The sequence below is a fragment of the Mercenaria mercenaria genome, chromosome 6 (assembly GCF_021730395.1).
Source record: "Mercenaria mercenaria strain notata chromosome 6, MADL_Memer_1, whole genome shotgun sequence".
Classification (NCBI taxonomy): domain Eukaryota; kingdom Metazoa; phylum Mollusca; class Bivalvia; order Venerida; family Veneridae; genus Mercenaria; species Mercenaria mercenaria.
In genome coordinates, this window is record NC_069366.1 from 19469632 (window position 1) to 19493966 (window position 24335).

Sequence of the window (24335 nt, forward strand, 5' to 3'; positions counted from 1 at the left end):
ATCTAATCATAGGTAGCGGAGTTGTGGCCCCTGATTGACCCATGTAAGAGCTAAAATTTGTTACTTTTTATCTTGTGAATACGATAGAAGTGATAATTCATATTTGATTTTAACCACACTTACATACAACTCAAGTCGCAATTAGATCTCGGTTCCTTTCGAAAACCGGCTAGATTCCGTCATGTGTTCTTGAGTTACACACATGAAAACATGAAACCATTTTGAAATTTTAAAATTTCCAAATAACTTTTTTGCCGTTAGTTAAAAGAAAATATCACGTTTGACATTATTTCCTTACCAAGTTGTTTTTATAAGCTCATCTGAATTTTGGAAAAAAAATAAGAAGTTATTGTCATCACTTGATCGGCGTCGGCGTTGGCGTTGCCTGGTTAAGTTTAAACATTTACTACCTGAAGTACAATTTTAAAAAGTGCAATGTTTGTAAGTATGTTAATATGCACTGACACATAAAAGTTAATCGCGTCCAAGTTTATAGTTCGTCTAACATGTAAAGATCGATAAGAAAATGCAAACATTGCATATTTCATTTCAAACTATTGATTTGCGCTGCAGATTTGACCTTCGGAGTGGATTGATGGCCGTATAACAAACGAGTAAAGGTGTGTTTTAAATAGTGACATAGGAAGGAAGAAGAAACTTGCAACGGGACATTATGGGTAAGAATTTTAAACTGTCACATAGTGTTGATGAATTGTTTCTTTTCCAACAAAATAAATAAAAGCGACTGCTGAATCAGGACAATATTTTATCATAAGGCGTAAAAAAATTGTTTGTTTCCGGTATCCCGACCTACCCTAAATTTTTGGCTCGACCCTAAATGTTTTTATGGCAGTGGATAATATATTTTTCAACTTTTTAACAAAAAGTTGCAAAACTACACATTTTATGCTTTAAACATGGCCAGTGATGTTAGAAATCAACTTACTGATGCTCTAAAGGCATAACCCCCTTAATTGTATTCATTTTTGACACAAAAATAATTTCCGAAAAGTCTCTCTTAACAAAAAAAAACAATTCAAAAAATAAAAAAAATCCGACCTACCTACCTTTTTTAGCATGTTGCCGGAAACAAAGAATGTTTTAGGCCTAATAACGTACATCTCCGTGGATATTCCGCTAGAGAAATATATATCTATATACCTTTGAGTTGCAAAACTTATTGAACTTTTAAATACTTAACTAGCACATACCCCATTTGAAACTCGGCATGTCTGTGTTGAAAGCCCCTTTTCATTTGTTTCTTATGTTCATAGCATGATGTAATGTAGAGACTTACACAAGGGAATCAGTCTGTTTATACAGTGACGAAGTGGACACCGTTTGTATCAGCAATGAAAAATTAATATATGAGCCGTGCCATGGGAAAACCAACATAGTGGCTTTGCGACCAGCATGGATACAGACCAGCCTGCGCATCCGCGCAGTCTGGTCAGGATCCATGCTGTTCGCTTTTAAAGCCTATTGGAATTGGAGAAACTGTTAGCGAACAGCATGGATCCTGACCAGACTGCGCGGATGCGCAGGCTGGTCTGGATCCATGCTGGTCGCAAACCCACTATGTTGGTTTTCCCATGGCACGGCTCATATATCTATTTAAATGCTATGCAGGAAAATACAGCCATGCATCTTACAGTCCTAAAATTGTTTTCTTTGACTTTCTCATATTTCTAGATATTTTCCCCATTTACCTCATGTTTCCGGGTAGCAGATTGTTCTCTTTCCGGCAGTACCTTTTCTAACATATTTTACCTATTGAAATTCTGTGAGTTTGGACTTTTTCAAAAACAAATCGCCTATTTGTTTACCAGTTTCACCAGAAAGAAAATGTCACACTTTATCCAGCGCATTAACTGATTAAATTATTACATAATGTCTTTTCAAGCTGCTAATACTAGTAGTAATTATACGAGGTACTACGTCACTGATCACATTATAGTAATTAAGCCTGCGATAAAGTTTTAGTAGAGTTGTCTCCATTTTTCCCCAAATAATTTACCCAAGATCTTTTTTACGACTTAAATAACTCTAATTTTTCAGAAAATGGTATTTTTTCAGACTGTGACTTTGATGCAGTTTGCTGCATAAATATCGAAAATAAATTGTGTTTACTTGAAGTTTGTATTTTCATTTCCACTGCTAAGTATACTAAAGTTTGGATGAGTCACATTATTATCTTTATCAACTCAAAGTATATACTGACATTAAAAAATACAAGAGGACCATGATGGTCCTGAATCTCTCACCTGTCCTCACATGACCCAGTTTTGAACTGAATATGCCCTCGTTTTTTCTATTATTTGACATAGTGACCTAGTTTTTAAGCTCATGTGACCCAGTTTTGAACTTGACTTAGATATCATCAAGGTAAACATTCAGACCAATCTTCATGAAGATGCAAGGAAAAATATGGCCTCTAGAGAGGTCAAAAGGTTTTTCTATTTTTAGACCTACTGACCTAGTTTTTGACGGCAGTTGACCCATTTTAAACTTTATCTAGAAATCATCAAGATGAACATTCAGACCAACTTTCATACAGATCCCATGAAAAAAATGGCCTCTAGAGAGGTCACAAGGTTTTTATATTATTTGACCTACTGACCTAGTTATTGACCTAGTAACCCGGTTTCAAATTTTTCTTAGATAACATCAAGGTGAACATTCTGACCAATTTTTATGAAGATCCATTCAAAAGTATGGCCTCTAGAGAGGTCAAAAGGTTTTTCTATTTTTAGACCTACTGACCTAGTTTCTGACCTATATATCATCAAGATGAACTTTCAGACCAACTTTAATACAGATCCCATGACAAATATGACCTCTAGAGAGGTCACAATGTTTTTTATTATTTGACCTACTGACCTAGTTATTGACGGCACGTAACCCAGTTTCAAACTGGATATCATCCAGATGAACATTCTGACCACTTTTCATAAAGATCCATTCAAAAACATGGCCTCTAGAGATGTCACAAGGTTTTTCGATTTTTAGACCTACTGACCTATTTTTTGACCGCAATTGACCCACTTTCGAACTTGACCTAGATATCATCATGATGAACATTCTGACGAACTTTCAGACAGATCCCATGAAAAATATAGCCTCTAGAGAGCTCACAATGTTTTATATTTTTGACCTACTGACCTAGTTTTTGAGGCATGTAACCCAGTTTCAAACTTGACTTAGAAATAATCAAGGTGAACATTCTGACTAACTTTCATGAAGATCGATTGAAAAGTATGGCATCTGGAGAGGTCACAAGGTTTTTCTATTTTTAGACCTATTGACCTAGTTTTGGACCGCACGTGACCCAGTTTCAAATTTGACCTAGATATCATCAAGATAAACATTCTGACCAACAGATCCCATGAAAAATATGTCATCCAGAGTGGTCACAAGCAAAAGTTTACGGTCGCACGGACGGACGACGGACGCTGCGTGGTCACAAAAGCTCACCTTGTCACTTTATGACATGTGAGCTAATAAAAAAGACAAAATTCTTATTAGATATTTTAAACTTATAACTTAATATCCTTTATGACAAAGCGTCCGGTATTTCAATGAAAAGGCTGCTATTTCATCGAGTTGTAACTCGAATCCTATGTATTGTTTTGAGTATTTGATGGTTTGCAGTCGAAATCTAATTGCACAGCGATTTGTTTCATATTGTTTTCGCATAGCCCTGTATGTGGTCTGATTGATTTATGAACATACTGAATGGCATGCGTTACGTTTGCAAAAAAAACAAAAACAAAAAAAAGGAAAATAAAAACAACAACAACAACAAACACATGCGTTTGCTACGGAAAAGCATTAGTGCCAGGTGTATGTTATTTACCAACTCGAAATTTCGAGTTACTAAGTCGAAATTTCGAGTTAATATCTCGGATTTCGAGTTACGTATCCATATATTCTCGAAATTTTGAGTTACTAAGTCGAACTTTTGAGTTACTAACTTGAAATTTCAAGTTACCAACTATAGTAGTTTACGTTGATGTATAGGTCCTGGCCATGATTAGGTACATGGTGTATCCACCGGGTAGCCCTACAGGATCAAGTTGACCGAGCAGCGTTTTCTCATAGAAAATATCACTTTTTAAACCATGTTTATTTATTTATTTATTTTGTTGGGTTTAACGTCGCACCGACACAATTATAGGTCATATGGCGACTTCCCAATTTTTATGTTGGAGGAAGACCCCAGGTGCCTAAACTATGTTTAAGTCTGGAAGGTTTTCGACCTAGTCTGAGCCTATATGGAATTGAAATAGAGACATACCCTAAATGAACGTGTAGTTAGGAGTCTGACCAAGATCTGGTACCTGGACAGATCTAGATGTTTCAGGAGAGGTCATAGAAGGTGACCGGGAAGTATTCAAACTTAGAATATTTGACTATTTTTATCATATCTGTAATTAACTCGAAGTAACTCGAAATTTCGACTTATTACGTAAGTCGAAAATTTCGAGTTAGAATTAAAAAAAATACGCACCCGGCACTTATGCTCTTCAGTAGTTTGCTCTACGGAACTGATAAGCGATTTAAACATGATAAATACTTAATGTAATTGATTCAATTATTTATCCGAATCCGTAGAAGCATAATATAACTCGTTTCGCTTGCGACTGTTGCAGTACTACATATGTGTACAGAAACATGCAAGCAATACTGATATAGCATATTATTCTATACCTATTTTATCTATCCAATCGCGAACGTTCATTTGCAACACGTGACCTTACAATATATTACGGTATTTGGATGCACGTGCGTACAAAAATCCTGTATTTTCTGTATTTGGACGCACGCGCGTACAAAAATCCCTGCATTTTCTGTATTTGGACGGCTCAACAGTCCCATGTTAAACATACGATAAAGCCCGAAACGCGTGAAAATGTTCCGAATGTAAATCGGATGAAGTAGGCGCTCTGTGTACAGAGTTTGATTATGCGTCTTGAAATCTGGATTTAATTTGAGTTTGTTTTTTTTTTTTTGTTTACAACACACAAAAACGATTCAAGGGATAACAATGCTATCTGATTTAGATATTAAAACGTTCGTATAAAATCAAAAACTTAGAAATACAGTAAAAAGGATCATCAGATGTTGGAATATTTGAAAAGTCGCTAAAAGAAGCCGTTCCGGACGAAACCTAAAAATTGGTATCAGCCCTGACTATCTGAATAGCTACCTCAGCATTTTTGTTTAACGGTTAAGAAACAGAATGGAGAAGATTATGAATGGCAGCGGACGGGCGGTCAGCATTCAAAACATATCTGCTCTACAATTCAGTTTCGTCGGCTCTTCACTAAGAGAATGTTTGCGGACATTACATCTCGGCCAATTTCGATAACTAGCCAAATTGTACCAGGCACTCTTTGATTATAGTCCATGAATTACTCGAAATACGGGAAATTTAGCCTTGTCCGCTCTTTCAAGTCGAACAGTATTCATCCGCTCTTCACCAAACTTGCTGACAATGTTTGTGGATATAATATCTCAGCCAAGTATTATTACCACCCAAATCGCCAAATGGCTGTTGTAGGGAGGTTGCACCTTATACTTTTTTAATGATGATACGCAGAAAAAACAACATTCAATGAATTACGTATGAAGTGAAATGAATATAGAATAAAAAGGTTATTTAAGGTCTAACATTGTTCTGTATAATATATATTTGCACTCATACCAAGCTGAGAAAAACTAGAAAAGGCAGGAATACAATATTTAGTGAAACATTTTAAATTTAAACTATTATTATAGTAAGATAAAATAGATATAGAATAAAAAGGTTATTTAACATTGTACTGTACAATACGAGATATATTTGGACTCGTACCCAGCTGAGAAAACCATACTGAACTCGCCTAGCGGCTCGTCTAATATGGTTTTCTCAGCTGGGTACGAGTCCAAATATATCACCGTATTGTACAGAGCAATGTTAAATAACCTAATATTAATTTACTATTGTATCAATGTAATTCACATGCAAGGATATGCCATTTACATGAATGTATTTTGTCTTATTAATATCCTTCCACAGAAAGATATGTCGCAAGTTCATGTTATAATAAAAACGGATCAATATTTTGCTTGGTTGGATGGATGTTCACTGAAACGTCTATGTTCATTTGTATGCATGTCCCTTTAATACCACAGTCACACATACGGCGCAAATAACTACGTCTAGCTACGGATAGAAACGTAGTTAACCGTATCGATCCGTATCTGAGCCGTACGGATTGGTACGAATTGATACGGATTACTACGTTAAGGTACGTCTCAGGTACGTATCAATACGGATAGATACGAATTACTACGTTTTTATCCGTGGCTAAACGTAGCTTTCCGCGCCGTATGTGTGACTGGGGTATAACCGTCAATGTGTAGGCACGTTCTTTCAGTCATTTTAATTTGACCTCGGGCTTTGAGAATTTTACAAACATTTACAGCTTCAACGAGTGACGGTGGGCGTACTGTAGAGATTGAGTTCTCGTCTATGAAACAGCCTCCATTAATAAAACAGCTAAAGGGAATTCTCTCAGAATATCCGGACGGAGGTCAGATTCTAAAGGTAAAGCGTCTTCTAATAGTCACACAATACATTTGTTTTAAAACACAAGCATCGACTATCTATAGACTTGAACTTTAATTCTTATAAGTGTTTCTTCATTGTTGTCTTGTCGAAAGAATTTATGCTGGAAAACATCCCGTTATATTGTTGTTCACCGGCATTAAATCTTTTCGGCTGGGCTGATCTAAAATATAAAGTGCAACCCAAGGTTGAAATATCCACATTTACATTAAATGTTGCACAAATGAGGCAAAGAGATCAGGGTTAAAAGTTAGATCATCGATAGCACAATTTGATCGTGGTTACTGGTATAAAACCCAGGAAGCAGGTATTCGGTATGGTAAACATAAGTTCTTTCTCTACTTGATGTAGATTAATCAATCACGATATGCTTTTTCTTGTATATTCTATGCAATATTATAATGATGCACTATATAAGGAAGGTCGTCGCGCCATGCTTAATCCCAAGTGTCAGATACTAAATGTCAGATTTTAGATACCACATGCAATATTCCAATAGTTAATGTTAGATATAGAAAACTTAATGCTAAATGCCAAATACTTAATTTCAAATGCTTAGTATTATAGGCATCATGACAAATGATAAAATTTGATAAAAGTGAGAACAAAAGAATCGAAACAGTAAACTTAAACGAAGCATCAATTGCCATAACTCATATTAAAATCATTTTGAAATAACATGTACAAAAGAAGAATTTGTCATTATGTAGCTCGTATATAGCAATATATTTGGCTTTCCGCATATGGTATTAAAAAGTAAGCATTAAGCATATGACATAAAAACCTATTTGTCATTAAAGGCATCAGCATGGTACAACCGCCTTTCGTATATACATAATGATCCGTGTACATACATTTTTACATTACTGTTTTTAGATATGCTTTACATTTTTACATGGATGCTTTTAGATATGTTTTACATTATTCATAGTGTTCTTTACATTTTTACATGGATGTTTTTAGGTATGCTTTGCATTTTTACATCAATGTTTAGGCTTTACAGTTGGCGTTTGCAATATGACTTCTTCTCGGCGATATATGACCATTTTGTGTCGATTCGCCGTAAAACCCAACTCACTCGCTCACTCATTTCATATCATGAATTATTCATGCGTTTCAATCAATAACACTTGGAACTAATACATTTTCATTCTTAAAAACGGGTGCATGACAAATGAATTTTAGTCGGTTAAAAGAGAAAAATGTCTTTATACACTGCAAGCTTCTTCTGTAGTCATCTTATAAAACCACATTATTCTCCAGGAAATTATTCAAAATGCCGATGATGCTGAAGCAGTTGAAGTGCAGATAGTTTATGATGGTAGGAGAATAAACAATACGACAGGGGAGGCTACTCCAGCTTACAACAGATTTTTTAAGGTAGAGTTATTGTGCCTTGATAGGACAGTAACAGTAACAAATAAACAATGATAGTACTATGCCGCCTCTTACCCACCCAACCAACACATATTGCGATTTTATTGTACAGCATTCAAAATGTTTCAACTATCAAATACTACTTGACAAAAGAGATTTCATTCAAGTATAAAATTCATTTTTGTAGACAGGTGTTGTGGTTGCTGTTTTAGATATAAATGTTTTACGTTACCATCACTTTGTTTCAAGTACAGAAAGAGTTCGCTTTGAAAGTACTTGACATTCGTTTTGTATTTTGGGGGGTAATATGCAGTCTATGGACTACAATATGCATTGTTAAAAACATATTTAATGCCTGCCTTGTTTTGAGTAATTGTTAGCCTGACGTCTTACTTTAGGACTACATTGCATCTGCTATAAGCAGTGCTTAATATGAAGAACATGGTGAAGCCCCTTTCTGAAACTTTATTTTCACATGACTTGTTACGGTAGGTTCGCTTTACATCGCTTTACATCTTCTAAAGTACAGTGTTTTCGGAGAAAATGCAACTTACTTTAGGACCTTTTGAAACGCCCTTTTTGGGAGTCAGTGTTGTTACATTTTCTGGTCCTTCGGGATCATTGATTTCAATTCATTTAGATTTGAAGATTGAATTCTGCTTAAAAGCCGGTGCTAGGGGGCGTGGGCAATGTTGCTTTTTCCATTACTGCTCATGAACAGACTCGGTCAAGCCGAGTCTGCAATTTTCACTGTTTGCCTTGTTTTCGGCGTTTCCGATGGATCTACTTTCCAGATTTTACTGCTTGCATGACGTCTTGGTTTAGGACATTTAGTACAACGGAGTGTTTGCGGAGAACGTATTGAACATTGATCCATTTTTTAGTTATTTTCGCATGACTTATTACTTTTACATTCACATTGCGTTTAATATAATGTTTCAGTGTTTAAGGAGAACTTATTGATTGTTTTGTCTTTGTTTGATGTAATAGTCACCATGACGTCTTTCCTCAGGGACCATCCCTTTGCATTTACAACGATACAGTGTTTGCGGAGAAAGACTGGGATGGCATAAGAATGATCTACAGTACCGTCAAAGAGGACGACACCCTCACAGTTGGTAGATCTGGTCTGGGTTTCAAATCTGTCTTTCATATAACTGGTAAACATTGTACTTATACTTATTATTTGATTCATTTGCTGTGTGCATTTGGTTTTTTTCGCTTTGAACTCACATCTAGAAAATCTAAGTCGTAATATATGGCAACTTCAGCTTAATTTTTGTGAAATATTTTAAATGACTCTCCATTCGTTAAGTTATTAATATTACGTGTATCACGTAGCGGTAAGTATGATTACTATAGCCCCATGTGGTACCTTCTGTGTTATATTATTCTATTTAGCTATTTTACTGCCTTATCAACAATAAAGATACAAATTCACTGGAACCTCATTACGGACTGTTAAATGTTAAATAATTACTTTAAATAATCGATTCCTGATCCACCTGGCTATTGGTTTAATATGTATACATTTACTTCTCTTTACGTTTTACATGTATGTATCATAACCACTTGGTGGAGCAAAACAACATGTATTACAGATTATCCATGTGTGATCAGCGGTGATAAGATGCTCTTGATAGACCCCCAACAACCATCGGATAAGGTAAATGCAATGATTAACCTGGACGATATTGAACAACTGAAAGACAAAGGTCTAAATGCTAGAGCATTTTGGGAAGCTTTGGATAGTAATTTTGGATTTAACAGAGCGTGTGTTCAGAGAGGCTATTTCAAAGGCACAATATTTCGGTTTCCACTTCGTGAGAGGAAGTCAGAGATATCAGAAAATGTGTATGATGAGGCAAAATTATTGGATCTATTCGATGGGTTTCAGACTGAAGCTTCAAGTATACTTCTGTTTCTAAAGAATTTGCAAAGAATTTCTGTTTCTACAATTGGAGCAGATAACCAGATGAAAGAAATGATGAAAACTGAAATCGACGATAGCTCAGGCAAACTTAAAGAACGTAAAGCGAAATTCAAAGAAAAGTTTAAACTTTTAGCCATCGGTTATAAATGGGAAGACATTACAGTGGACCTTCAGATGACGATTAGAACAACAATAAACGGAATTTGTGAGTGTGCTCAATGGCAAGTAGTCAATTACTTCGTAGGAAATAGTGCTTCATCTGATTTCAAAAGACTCATACTAGACGAAGATCTCGGATACAGTCCGTATGTTGGTGTGGCATCACCACTGAATGAAGCAAAGACCCGTTTTGAAGGTCACGTTTTCTGTTTTTTGCCGATACTACGTAAAGGGTCAAGACTAACAGGGTTGCCTGTACATGTCAACGGCTGCTTTGCGTTGAGTCAAAACAGACATGATTTGAAGTGGGAAACAGATGAACAGAAAGGAAATGAGATTGACGATAAGAACATCCAATGGAACAAATATCTCATCAAGGAAGCACTGCCAAGAGCATATAGTAGGTTAGTACAATGTGTCGTGGATGTTTCTAATAATCTTGGAAATACTGACGATTCCGTTGCTGTCGTTTACAATTGCCTACCTCTGGCTTCAAGTACTGAGAACAAATGGAGAGTACTTGAAACGGAGCTATACAAGAAGATTAAAAAGCTACGTTTCTTTTACTCAAAACATCAGAATAAATGGGTAACCATGGCTGACGTGACTTTTGCATCCTTTGACGAATTACCCGAGGACTACAAGCACGTCCAGAACGCAGTGATTCGATGTCTAAGTCTTATTGGGGAGTTACCCGTAGAAATGCCTTCTGAGGTTTTACAGAATTTGCAAAAGCACTATACAGCTATCAAAGATCTTACTCCAGAATTCCTGGCAAAACTGTTACGTCAAAATGCTGCATACACAAACTTGTCGAATTCAGACAAGTTAGACGTTTTAACGTATTTGTGTTCAGAGGGAAGATACCACCAAATGGTCGAAGGTCTAGAACTTCTACCTCTGGCACGCGGTGGCTGGACGAGCTACAGGTCTCAGCCAGAACCTGTCTACATGTGTACTGATGAAGAAGCAGAGATCCTGAAAGGTATAGACAATATAATGACAGTACAACCTTCCTCCCTTGGCACAACAATGATGCATCATATGCACCAGATTTGTTCAAAAGGTAAGGTGTTTTATTTATAAAAGTATAGAGGACTGCTTATATTGATTACATTAAAAGTCACTCAATATCTATAATATATAATATTATGTAACGTCGGCTTTATTAAAATCATTCGTGTTGAAGGTAAAAATTATGTAATGTACTGCCTCATCGTTTCCATAACGTTTCTTCTGGAATGTAAGTAGTTTTCCTAAGGCTACATATACAAAAAATCATAAGGAAAGTATATATATTTACAACAGATGATGCAACAATTTACCAAACATGTAGAAAAGTGATCTAATTGTATGTATATGTCTAACAATATGATGTTTTATAAATTGTTCAAAATATTTTTTGGAGAGAAGACACCACTATAATTCACTTGAACTGAAAGTACCATGAGTAAGAAATATGATGAATAATTGTAGTATATGAATCTACGGATTTAGCTCGACTATTCAAAGAATAGGTAAAGCTATTGAACTCACCTTTGTGTCGGCGTCCGCGTCCCGATTTGGTTAAGTGTATGTAAGTTAGGTATCTCAGTAACCACTAGTGGGTATGGATTGAAACTTCACACACTTGTTCACTGTGATAAACTGACTTACAGTGCACAGGTTCCATAACTATACTTTTTTACAAAAGTATGCCCCTTTTTCGACTTAGAAGTTTTTGTAAGCTAGTATATATTTTTGTATGTAAGCTGCTATCTCAGTACCCACCAATGGGAATAGATTAAAACTTTACACAATTGTTCATTGTCATGAGCTGATATGCTTTTTACAGGTTCCATGTCCCTGTTTTGTATTTTTTTTTTAAAATGCCCCTTTTTCGAGTTTTATATTCATTCAATAGACAAGGCCGTTGAATAGTCGCAGTTAAGTTATAACAGTGAAGTTGCAATAATTATATTCTTGTACGTGCATGCTCATGTTAAGTTTCAATAAGTGTCTGTGGTGTAATTGCATTAAGGGGACAACGGATTTTACACAATTTGGCCGTTACATACAAAATACACTTGTATAGCTTAAATCCAAAGTCGTTTTCGTTTAGAAAGCATCTTAATTAAATAAATAGGACATTACCTAGCGGATACTGATGATTATATATTGAGATCTATTACACATGTATATACACGAAAATGCGTTTAGTGCAACCTTTCTAAAATCTTTCACAAAAAATGCATGTGTTTATATTCTTACAAAGTACCAGTCACATTACTCATTACACGTTTAGATATATTCACATTTTGATCGTATATGTAGCCTCTTTCTTTAAGTAGAAAACATTGTCTAAAAAGAGACTCTGATAAAAGCAAACGGTAGAGTGAACACTAAGTTAAATATATATACATTTAAACTGTGAGGCCGTTTTTGCAATGCGTTATATAGACCCTGTACTAACATAGTGTTGATATGCGCTTGTTTGAACTTTTAGATCTGTTTCAAATAAAGAAACTAACAGATTCAGACTTGGCAATACTGCTGGATTCGACAATACAAGAAGAATTTGAGGCATCATTTTGGATTCCTGAGGAACCATTGACAACGAAAATACACGCATTGCTTTGCGTTGGTTACACAGATTGTCTCTCTGTTCCGAGAGAGCTCATACAAAATGCAGACGATGCCGGTGCTTCTGTTGTAAAATTTCTGTACGATGAAAGACAGAACAACGACAGCAAACAAACAGTTTTTAGCGAAAGAATGAGATCGTTTCAAGGGCCAGCTCTGTGGAGTTTTAATGATGCTCGATTCTCTACCGATGACATGAACAACGTTGCTAAAATGCATGCTTCTACTAAGAAACCAGATGTTAGAAAAATCGGACATTTTGGACTTGGGTTCTGTTCGGTATATAATCTGACTGATTTGCCAAGTTTTTTATCTGGATCCAGTCTTGTGTATTTCGATCCACATGGAAAATATCTTGGTAATTTTAGTAGCGGAACCCGAACTGGCGTGAAATTCCGACTTCCAAATAAAACCCTTGTTTCGACGTACATTGATCAGATTATGCCGTACTCTGGTATATTTGGCTGCAATATTGAACAAGACGACTTTAAAGAGTATAATGGAACGTTATTTCGACTTCCGCTTCGGACAGAGAAGCAAGCTGGAGAAAGTTGTATATCATCAGTATCTTACACAAAGGAAGAGATGGTAACACTACTGCGGATGTTTGTCAAAACAGCTGGAAATTTCCTCCTCTTCACGCAGAATGTCAAAAAGATTGAAATATATCATCTGTGCGAAAGTGCAACAACTACATCTGAACAAAAGCTTCTTTATATAGTAGAAAAAAACAGTGTGAAATGGGACCAAAATGTTACTGGGTCAATTGATAAAAGTGTACTGGCAAGAATTCCAGAGGTATTAGAAAAAACATGCAACTTTCGAGAAATACACAAGTCAGCTATTCTGCAGACGCTAACAGAAAATGCTAGAAGAACTATACCTGACCTCGATGTTAGTGCTAACTACTTAGAAACTACATGGATAACCTCTTGGGCAAAAGGGGATGGTAAATCATTACAAATGTACAAATATGTGTCTTCCGAAGTTGCCGCTCCACTATCAGCAGTCGCCATACCTTGTACTGAATCAAACGTACTGACACTTATGGAGTTGAAAAATCTACCATTTGGTTTTTATCAAGAAGGTCATATATTTTATTTTTTGCCTTTACCTTTGAAAACAAAATTACCCGTACATATAAACGGATGTTTTTCTGTGACATCAGATCATCAACAACTAGCCTCTCTCACAGAAGATGATAAGAACAGTAACGGGAACATATGGAATGTTGCTCTAATGGAAGATTCCCTAGCTGAAGCATTTCTTTATCTAATTCAAGCACTGGCAAGTTCCAAAATAAAAGTGAATTCTGGCTACAAGTACTTTGATCTGTGGCCAGTTAAGTGTGCACCAATAGCGTTACCATTTAGAGAAAGCTTCTACAGGGCAATCATTGAAAAGAATATAAAAGTGTTTAAAGGATATCAAACATGGGTTTCGTTTCAGAATGCAGTTTTTCTGGATCCGGATATATATGAAAGTGGTTTCGGAGAACTAGCTTTTGAGATTTTATCTCATTTTCCACCAAGACGAGGAAAGACGCTTATTGAAATGCCAAAGCAAATTATCGAAAATATCAGACAGAGCAACAGAGGCCTTGAACACTTCATTTCGTCAGCCCAGATATGTGAAAAAGAGTTCTTTCTAGCATTTCTGGAAACACTTTATTCAGATTTTTGGATCAGTCGTCTGGAGGAACGAAACAAACTGATCATAGCTGCATTAGAATGTCGCACCGATGAAGTTGAAAAGGAAATGCGAAATATCAAATGCATTCCGAGTGAGTCTAAAAATGTTTTAGCCAGAGCGTCAGACCTAATTCACCCAGACTTGCCTTTAGCATCTCTATTCAGTAACAGTGAAGAAGTATTTCCACTTAATACAAGGGAGTTTCGGACGGACAGTATTCTAGCAAAATTAGTAGGTCTTGGAATGAATGCAGCTATTCTTCCTTGTTCGCTTTTGATTGATAAATGGGAATCTGTTTCCACACTTGCAAGCAAATGTGGTATCTGTGCACACGAAACCTTTGTAAATTTGATGCGATATTTTTCGCATGACCTTGTCTTAAGGGAACTTGAAAAAGACAAATTTACTGTTGGAACAATTACTGATCATTTAATGTTTCCTGTTTTATCAAAACCAACAGGATGGAAGTTTTCATGGAAGGCCGAATCAGACATAAGACAGCTTAAGATTTGTAGTGGGAGCCATACTTGCAACAGACACAGGCGTGTGAAGGACCAATTTTTATTTGGAAAGTCAAAGAATTTATACAGACAAAGCACAGCTGATTATATCGGAATAGTAGGGTATATGGTGGATGAGAGCTATATTTTCAATTTAAAAGTGAAAAGGAATAGCAGCGAAAGAGTATTGAAGTTGTTGGGAATTAAAGATGTAGATGAAGTTCCAGTGAACATTCTATCAGCGCAAATACAGCAACTTTCAAAAGAATATACAGACAAGAAAGAACAATTTGAAGATGTTACGAGAATACACGGCAAGATATTTAAACATCTTGAGAAAAAAATGAAATTGTCCGAAATACCTGAATCAGAGAAGCAATCAATAGATATTCTACGAAATTGTAGGTTCGTTTTGATAGGAGATGAACTATTGAATGCACAAAATGTGTCATTTAATGTCAAAGAAGAATACAGACCGCACTTATATCGACTTCCTGAAATTGACAAACTGAGTAAAAGTACTGTTTATACCTATCTAGGCGTAAGACAGCATTTCAGCGTGGAGATCATCATTGAAGTTATAAAAGCAATAAGGCAGACAGGTGGAAAGATACAAGACGTAGAGACAATGAATAAATTGCTAATAAACCTTGACGAGATTATGCAAAATGATGGTATAACTTATGAGGAATTGAAAGAATTCCATGACGAAATTGTAGCACCAGATATTAACTGTATGCTCTGGCCTACACATCAGCTTGTTTTTGAGAATATAGAAGACAACACAAGTATGTCAATGAATATTCTTCATCCATCTGTTTCACCAACTGTCGCAAAACGACTTGGTGTAATGGTGAATCAACTTCAAGATTTTGAAGATTTATCAAATGAAATCATTTTATTTGGTCAGCATGAAACGTTAGCAATGAGAATAAACCATCTCTTAAAGGCATGGCCCTGTAACTCGAATATTATGAAACAGTTGCTACAAAACGCTGATAATGCAGGTGCAACCGTAATACATTTTGTGAAGGACTATCGAAACCACTCTACGAAAAGACTTTTCCAAACTTCATGTGAAGTACTGCAGGGTCCCTCATTGTGTGTGTATTACAACAGTTACTTTACCAAGAAAGACATCGAAGGAATATGTAATCTTGATCAAGGAAGTAAAAGCGACGATCCTACAAAGATTGGAAAGTATGGATTTAATGTCGTCTATCATTTGACAGACATACCGTCGATTGTGACTATAGGGCCGGATGATGCAAATGGGGGGTTGATGTTTATATTTGATCCACTATGTAAATATGTACCTCAAGCAACAGTACAGTCACCTGGGATTATGTGCAAAATATCTGACGTTGAAACCAACTTCCCCGACCATATGCTAGGATTTTCCATTAGTGAATTAATTAAGGGAGACGTTGGTACAGTGTTTCGTTTTCCCCTTCGCAAAACGTCATCTGATATCAGTGAAGAAGAAATAACTACTTCAAGAGTGGATGACATTCTGCATTCTTTTGAAAATGATATGTCCAAGTCTGTACCTTTCTTGGAAAACATCAGCTGTATCAAGGTTTTAAATATAACATCTGGTAAATTGGTGGAAGAGTATTCAGTGAAAGTAAAATTGTCAATGGCAACTAGGAAGGAGAAAAAAACATCGGAGTGTGATCGAACAAAATAAACAAAGAAAACGTATACAAAAGAGAGAGAAACTTAAGGATAGAACCAATGGAAGTAATCTACAAAATCAATGTACAAGACAAGAAAACACTTCATATATTGGATGATAGCTCAACAGTTAATTGTGCTGTGAACCATTTCTTTGGCATCAAAGAGAAGTTGAAAATTGGAGACGAGAATGGGGACTCCTACGTTCAGAAGTGTAACAATACAGCTGAATGTAGTTTAGAAGCTAACATTTTCATGGCCGAGACAGAAAGTCTGACACAACCATTTATCTTCAATTTCAAAGGGAGAAACAACAATGAAGTTACAGGAAACATGACATTTCATGACAGGGCATTTTCTTTCTTTCCATTGCCTATTTCTACATGAATACCAGTCCATATCAGTAACCTATTTACCTTTCAAACGAAGCACGGAGAGACGCTTGGTAGAACAGAACGCTTGCATACTTGGTGCTGTGTTTGTTTTATCCTTGTAAATGCATTACACCGGTACTGCAAAGTACAAAGATATTTCATACAGTAAATGCAGTTATTGCAGATTACTACTCTTTTTTCTACTGACAACTGTACGTCTGATACTTGATATTAAGTCGAACGTACTTCTAGAACAGGAATGTAATGGATGGCTTTGTTAGTTTGGCAGCAGCGAGCACAACAATCAAACTATGACTCTGTTGAGACATTAAAAATGTTCAAAATAACAAACAAACAAAAAACACGAGTCGTGATGACTCAAAAAGAATTTTCCCTTTTTGATGACAATATATGATAATCTCATAGATTGCTTTTAGGCTAACTTTAGCGCACTATCATCAGATGGTGGGCTATTCAAATTACTTTTCGTCCGTGGTCCGTCGTCCGTCCGTCCGACAGTTTATTTCTCGTTATCGCTACTGGGGGGATTTTGACCAAACTTTGTCGGACTGATGTATTGCTACGCTAGTTGTGTCCTCCTGAAAGTTAGACTGGTTCAACACTTTTTGAGTGAGTTATGGCCCTTTGTTTATTTTGATATTCTAATATAATTTTATATCCAGTAGTCCTCCAAGTAGTTAATTGCTTTTTATGGCCTTACCTGTAGAAGGGTCTTAAAGTCTGCAGACACTAATGAGATATATATACAAATTATTCATTATTTCCCAATTACACCTCAGCAGTGGATGCACTTCCCTAGTAAATTGATGATTAATGAGGAACATTAGCTTGTTACTACTCTTGAAAAGTCGTATGATAAAGCGCAAGGATAACCAAATATTACATTGGTCCCTTTCATTTGGATTCCTCTGACTTTTTCGTTACCTTTATCCAAGATGTTGCGGTTGGTCAAAATAAATATGTTTTTATGAGTAGGTTTCTGAATAAAAATGATTAATCAGACCTAAATTTAGCAGAGGGCCACTAAACGAAAACCTGTACTTAATCATTTTTCCAATCCAATGAAATTTAGTATAGATATTGCTTTTGAAAATTACAAAGAAGTCAACGATAAAAACAGAGGAAGGACCAATCTACTTCTTAGACATAATCAGGGGAAATAAGTGACTAATATTCCCCAATGGTTTTAGTACTTTCTGGGTTTAATTATTAGTTATAAAAATTATATATGCATTCTTTGTTTCCATAATAAAATGATAATTGCATATAACTTATTAATGGTGTCATCTTTTTTGTTTAGGGTATCGGTTTAATTATTATTTTTAATATAAGTAATTATATGTCCATTCTCTGTTTCCGTAATAAGAAAAAACTGCATATGACTCATTAATGGTGTCATCTCTCTTGTTTAGGGTCAAGGTGATTTATTTTGATGTAGTGACTTACGTTTTTGTTTTTAACCTAAGCATTCAAATTTAGAACAACTGTATAGTTTTGATTGGCAAGATGAATCTTGACATGTTTTGACCTTGATCTTGACCTAGTGACCTACTTTCACATTACTGCAGCTACATCCTTCAAATTTGGACAACATGCATAGGTTTGTGTTCCGAAATAAAATTTGACCTTGATTTTGACCTAGTGACCAACTTTCACATTTCTCAAGCTACAGTTTTCAAATTTTGCCCATATGCACAGTTTTGTGTACCAAAATGAACTTTGACCTTGATTTTGACCTAGTAACATATTTGTGCTTTGCTCATAGCACATTTATTTATTGACCAATCTCTTTGATATTTGGTAAGTAAGTACCTTGTTTGGAGTCAAAATTACCAATTGGTATTAGAGGTCACTGGATCCAAGGACTGTGATGACCTGGATTCTGACATAGTTACCTGTTTTTAATATTTTGAGCTAGTCTTGAAATTCGGAACATTCAAAAATGACTCAATGGTGGGCGCCAAGATCACTCTGTGATCTCTTTTTACATCTTAATATTTAAAATAAAATACTATTAAAAAGGGTACATATGTTTATTCATAAGAAAACCTAAATTCTTTCTTCGAGATCCAAAGCTGTTCGAAACAAAAGTATTCAAAATGTTTTGATTTGAAAACTCTGTCCAGTTACTTCAAAATTCTACAGACATCAGAGTGTTTTGGGAAGGCACAAACATCATGCCAAACATGATTCGAATGAAGAAAAATAAAATTAAACGGAGACTAAAAGTCCCATATGAATTCACGGGTCTTGGGATGGCTTGCCTTATTAGTCCCCTACTGGTTGAAAACCAGTTTCGGGGACTATAGGAATGCGCTTTTCCGTCATTCCGTCCGTCCGTCCGCAATTTCGTGTCCGGTCCATAACTCATCCATGAAGGTATTTTAATACTACTTAGTACAAATGTTCCCCATGATGAGACGACGTGTCTTGCGCAAAACTCGGACACCTAGTTCAAAGGTCAAGGTCACAATTAGAGGTCAAATGTCAACGGTCAATAACTCTCGCATCCATGAAGGGGTTTTAATATTACTTGGCACAAATGTACCTCATAATAAGTCGATGTGTATGCACTACTTTCAGACCCCTAGCTTAGAGGTCAAGGTCATTCTTAGCAGTCAAATGTTAACATGGCATGAACAGGGTCAGTTTCGCGTCCGGTCCATAACTCTGACTTTCACTAAGGAATTTTAATATCACTTGGCAGAAGTGTTCCCCATGATGAGACGACGTATCTTGCGCAAATCCCGAACCCCTAGCTTAAAGGTCAAGGTCACAATTGAGGTCAAATGTCAACAGAGTTCTTTTTCCTCTCCGGTCCATAACTCCATGAAGGGATTTTAATATTACTTGTCACAACTGTTCCCCATGATGAGACAATGTGTCATGCGTAAAACCCAGACCCTTAGCTCAAAGGTCAAGGTCACATTTAGAGGTCAATGGTCAATAAGTTGTTTTTTTTTTCTGTCCGATCCAGAACTCAGTCATCCAACAAGGGATTACAATACTACTTGGCATAAATGTTTCCCATGATGAGACGACGTGTCATGCCCAAAACCCAGAACCCTTGCTTAAAGGTCAAGGTCACACTTTGAGATCAAAAGTCATAGGAATTTTTTCTGTCCGGTCTATAACTTTGTCGTGCAAGGCAGGATTTAAATATCAGTTGGCACAAATATTCCCCTGGATGAGACAAAATGTCATGCGCAAAATCCGGGCCCAAGGTCTAATGTCAAGGTCATACTAAGAGACAGGTCAGATACAAGAATGACATTGTCTGGAGCATTTCTTCTTCATACATTCAGGGATTGTGATATAACTTGGCAAAAATGTTCACCAACATAAGACGGATTGTCATTCGCAAGAACCAGGTCCCTAGGTCTAAGGTCAAGGTCATATTTAGAGGTCAAAGGTCAAACATAAAGAATGACTTTGTCTGGAGCATTTCTTCTTTATGCATGGAGGGATTTTGATGATTTTGACTTGGCACAAATGTTCGCTACCATGAGGCACCCTTGTTTTTAGAATTACGTCCCTTTGTTTTACTACAAATAGATTATATTGTAACTTCTTTTATTTCTGGTCGTAGACAAAATGTCGAGACCACTATTCTGTGGTACAACACGCATGTTACATCCAAGGTTTAGGTGAATTTAGACCTATCTCTACCTGGTAAAGAGTTTCTTGTGGACTTATATTATATAGATTATTTTTTAGGAATAATTTCCCTTTGTTGTTACTATAAATAACTTTTATGACAACTATTTTTATAATCGGCAAAAATTCAATATGAAAACATCTGTGGGTTTTTATATATGCACATTTTAATCCAAGAGTGTTGTTATAACATATTGTATATATAGTACCATACTGTTTATACATCATTGACAGATATCAGTTTATTATGTTTTACTGCAGTAGAGAAAATTAGGTGCCTTCCAGTCGGGGACTTTGTATTGCATGCCAATACTTCATTCACTTGTTTTATGATATACGTTTCGAAAATTCCATTTAGACACACCAACCACCGCAAAAAAAACTTAAATAGCATGTGGTGTGTTCAGCAAGAATAACACCCAGTTTGCACCATCGGTAACAAGTGGACAATACTGAAACTAGTAAAGGAATACACATAACTGTTTAGAGATATACGTCATTATTAAAGTAAAATATGTGTATAGACATTGGTATTGTCATTGTTTGACATACATACATTTACTAACTGTACTGTAATTAAACAATGAAACAACTGATAGACGTAAACTTTACCCTATCCCCTAATATTTTACAAGTGAGTTTACCTCCCCTATCACAAAGATAAGTGAACAAAATATAGATAGGCACGGCTTTGACACTTAAATGGGATTTCATGGAGGATATGACATATTGTTTCCAAGAAAGTATAAACTTCTTTTGGTCTAAATTGTTGCAATAAAAGTATGTGAGCTCTCGGACCAATCCGTTAACGGACCATACGTATGTGAAAACGTCTGTTAGTCATGCCAGTTAAAACTTAAAGTGTACTAAACGTCTTGTCAATATTGAACAGATGTAATCGATGTTTTCTACGTGGAAATTTTGGATCAAATTATATACATGTAGTACCTTATATGTCTGGATTTAATTGTACACTAGTGTGTTATAATTTGCTTGATCATTGTTTAAATCTTTTTGTACAATAATGTCTCGACGTATTATGTTTTTTTTTGTTAGGAAAGCTAAACCTATCAATGTATTTAATGCATTATCATGTAGATAGTAAAAGTTGAGTTATGCTTTTGTTCATGTCTGTCTATCAAAGGTTTCCAGGTTAATATGATTTCATGTTGCATTTTGATAGTATGGTTTCTTACGGATCATGCTTTCTCGCAAATGTTTCTTCGGATTGAACTACAGCAGCAGTTCAAAGTCATTTTTTTTTTGTATTTTAAACGCATGTGTAAACAGTAGTAGTTATCTGTTTATCCTTTATCATATTAATGGAAACTTCCAACACCTGTCAATATTTTTGACAATATTTTTCATAATTCTAATTTTACATGTTCAGATATCTCTTTTATTTAGACAAATATCATGTGTTAAAAAATAACAAAATTTGAACGAAACCAAATTGGACAAAGACATAAATTCTTTCATATTTTTAAAAAAGTTATAAAGATACCTTAAAAGTAGTGCTTTAACAAAATGAGCAAATAGCGTTTATAATGATACAGAGGTGCTAAAACGTCTCACTTAAACATTAAAAAGATAGAAGAAAATATTTTGACAAGCTATTCTATTATGTAGCAAAATTGGCTAGTTTGTACATTGTACCTATCTACGTTTATATTTTGACTTTTAAAAATTTGTTTTGATGCCATACGATAAGTAAAATGATACCATAGTAATATTTAACATTGCCGAAACATTCATAATATGTTTTTGTTTATAGAATTTCCTACATATACGAGAAAATTAAAGAATATAACAAAGTTATATGAAAGATATTAATAAAGATATCAAAGGGGCGTTATAAGTTTTGTTAATTACAATTGTTGTACATAATGCTTTCACTTTAATACTTAAGTAGGATAGAATCATCGTATGGGACATATCCACAAATAGACATATTGTACAATATTAAACGTTTGTGTTATAGACATGTTTTTATCATATTTATGTATTTCACAATTTGTGTTTCATCATGGATACTACTACTTTGATATATAATTAATTTTTACGTTGTATGCACTTCACTTGGCAATGCGTTAGTAAGAAAGACACTTCCCACTAAAGTCACGTAAAACATTTGATCACTATGAATACGAGGTTAATAAGTAGACTGTTTTCTGTCATACTCAAACTCTGCTTCTTGTTAATACTAGTTTTGTCCGTTTGTGTATGTGAAAATATATGTGAGTCATTTATGCTTCCATAGCAGTGAATGCTATATAAACATTGGTATACTGGATGTGTTTTTACTTTAAATTAGAAGTTTTAGTAATAATAGCTATTGATATCATAACGAAGATACCTGGACAATTACCTGTATCATTCATCATCGTGTATTTATGTATAAATATATATATGCATGTGCCTTATATGTCTGGATTTAATAGTATACTAACGTGTTAAAATTTGATTGAACATTGTTAATAAAAGTTTGCATACAGTAATGTAATGTCCTGCTGTTTTGTTTTACTTTTTTAGGAAAGATGATATTCGCTGTATTATTATGTAGATAGTGTTTATAAACTTATGCAAGTTTATAATTATGTATGTTTTATTTCAGTTTAATACAATTTCATTGAAGAAAATTGAATGTTTTTTGTTGTCAAATGCTTACATGTGTAAAGGTACCGTGCATATACTCTCTGTCAAGAAAATAATGCAACCTACCTAAGATAATATAAGATATACATGAAAGTTATAGTTTTGATAGATATTTTCCTAATATTCATTCCATGACAGAACCTTCTTTAGTGACAAGGAATTAAGATAACGTACATTCTTTCACCTTACAAATCGAAGTTTTCTATACTATTTAAAGAGATTCAACGCTTGGCTTTCTTCATTGTTTAACTGACTGTCCTTTTTTAACAGTTATTATAGCAGTAAAGTGAAAGCCGATATTTTGTTAATAGTTGAGAAACTGTTTCAATGCGTTATGAAATTATTTTGCATAGTCTAGTATTGTTCAGATATACAGTAGGTCCCAAGTGTCAATTATTATGTTTTATCAGAAATATTAAAATTGAACATATTTGACCCAAGCATAGTATTTTTCTGTTTATGTGATAAAATGTATTTGATAATCTTAAGGACAGAAGTGGTTGTAATGCGTATACATCAGCACGCGTTGTTTGTGTATTTTTGAGTGTATTATCTGAGACATAAGATCAAGTGTGGTGAGGACATTACACAAGCAGCGAAGGTACATGTGTTAAGGTTACGTGAACATACATGATACAAAATAAATAATGCAGCCTATAAAATCTGTATATGAAAATTGTTGTATTGACAGATATTGTCCTATTATCTATTCGATGAAGAAGGCTGCCTAGGTGACAAAAAGTAAAATCAAGATAACAACATATTCAAGAAGTACATTCTTTTACCTGTCAAGTTTGAAAATTTGAAGAAGTCGTCTTCACTATTTCAAGAGATACAACACTTGGCTTCCTCCTCTGTTTAACTGACGAAAACAATCGAGCAAGGTTAAAATGTAAAAAAAAAAAGAATTAGACTGTCCTTTTTAATAGTTCTCATAGCTATAAAATATTTACCAGGATGATATATCAAGAGTTTTATAGTGTTTAGACGTTTTAGTTTTTGGTATGTTACTTGTACTCTGTTTCTTTATAAGACTTTTTGTTAGTTCATTTGAA

The 24335-nt window shown here is 35.1% G+C and overlaps 1 protein-coding gene across 1 annotated transcript in view; it reads left to right on the forward strand.

Annotated features, from left to right (window-relative positions):
- The first annotated feature begins 462 nt into the window (after nucleotides 1-462).
- The window catches only part of LOC123549483 (sacsin-like), a 115656-nt gene continuing 91783 nt past the window's right edge, over nucleotides 463-24335 (forward strand). Inside the window, exons 1-6 of the mRNA XM_053546697.1 lie at nucleotides 463-677; nucleotides 6471-6592; nucleotides 7877-7993; nucleotides 9003-9150; nucleotides 9592-11148; nucleotides 12568-16578. Of these exons, the coding sequence (XP_053402672.1) occupies nucleotides 674-677; nucleotides 6471-6592; nucleotides 7877-7993; nucleotides 9003-9150; nucleotides 9592-11148; nucleotides 12568-16578 (5959 nt within the window). The 5' untranslated portion in view covers nucleotides 463-673. The remainder of the gene's footprint in view (nucleotides 678-6470; nucleotides 6593-7876; nucleotides 7994-9002; nucleotides 9151-9591; nucleotides 11149-12567; nucleotides 16579-24335) is intronic.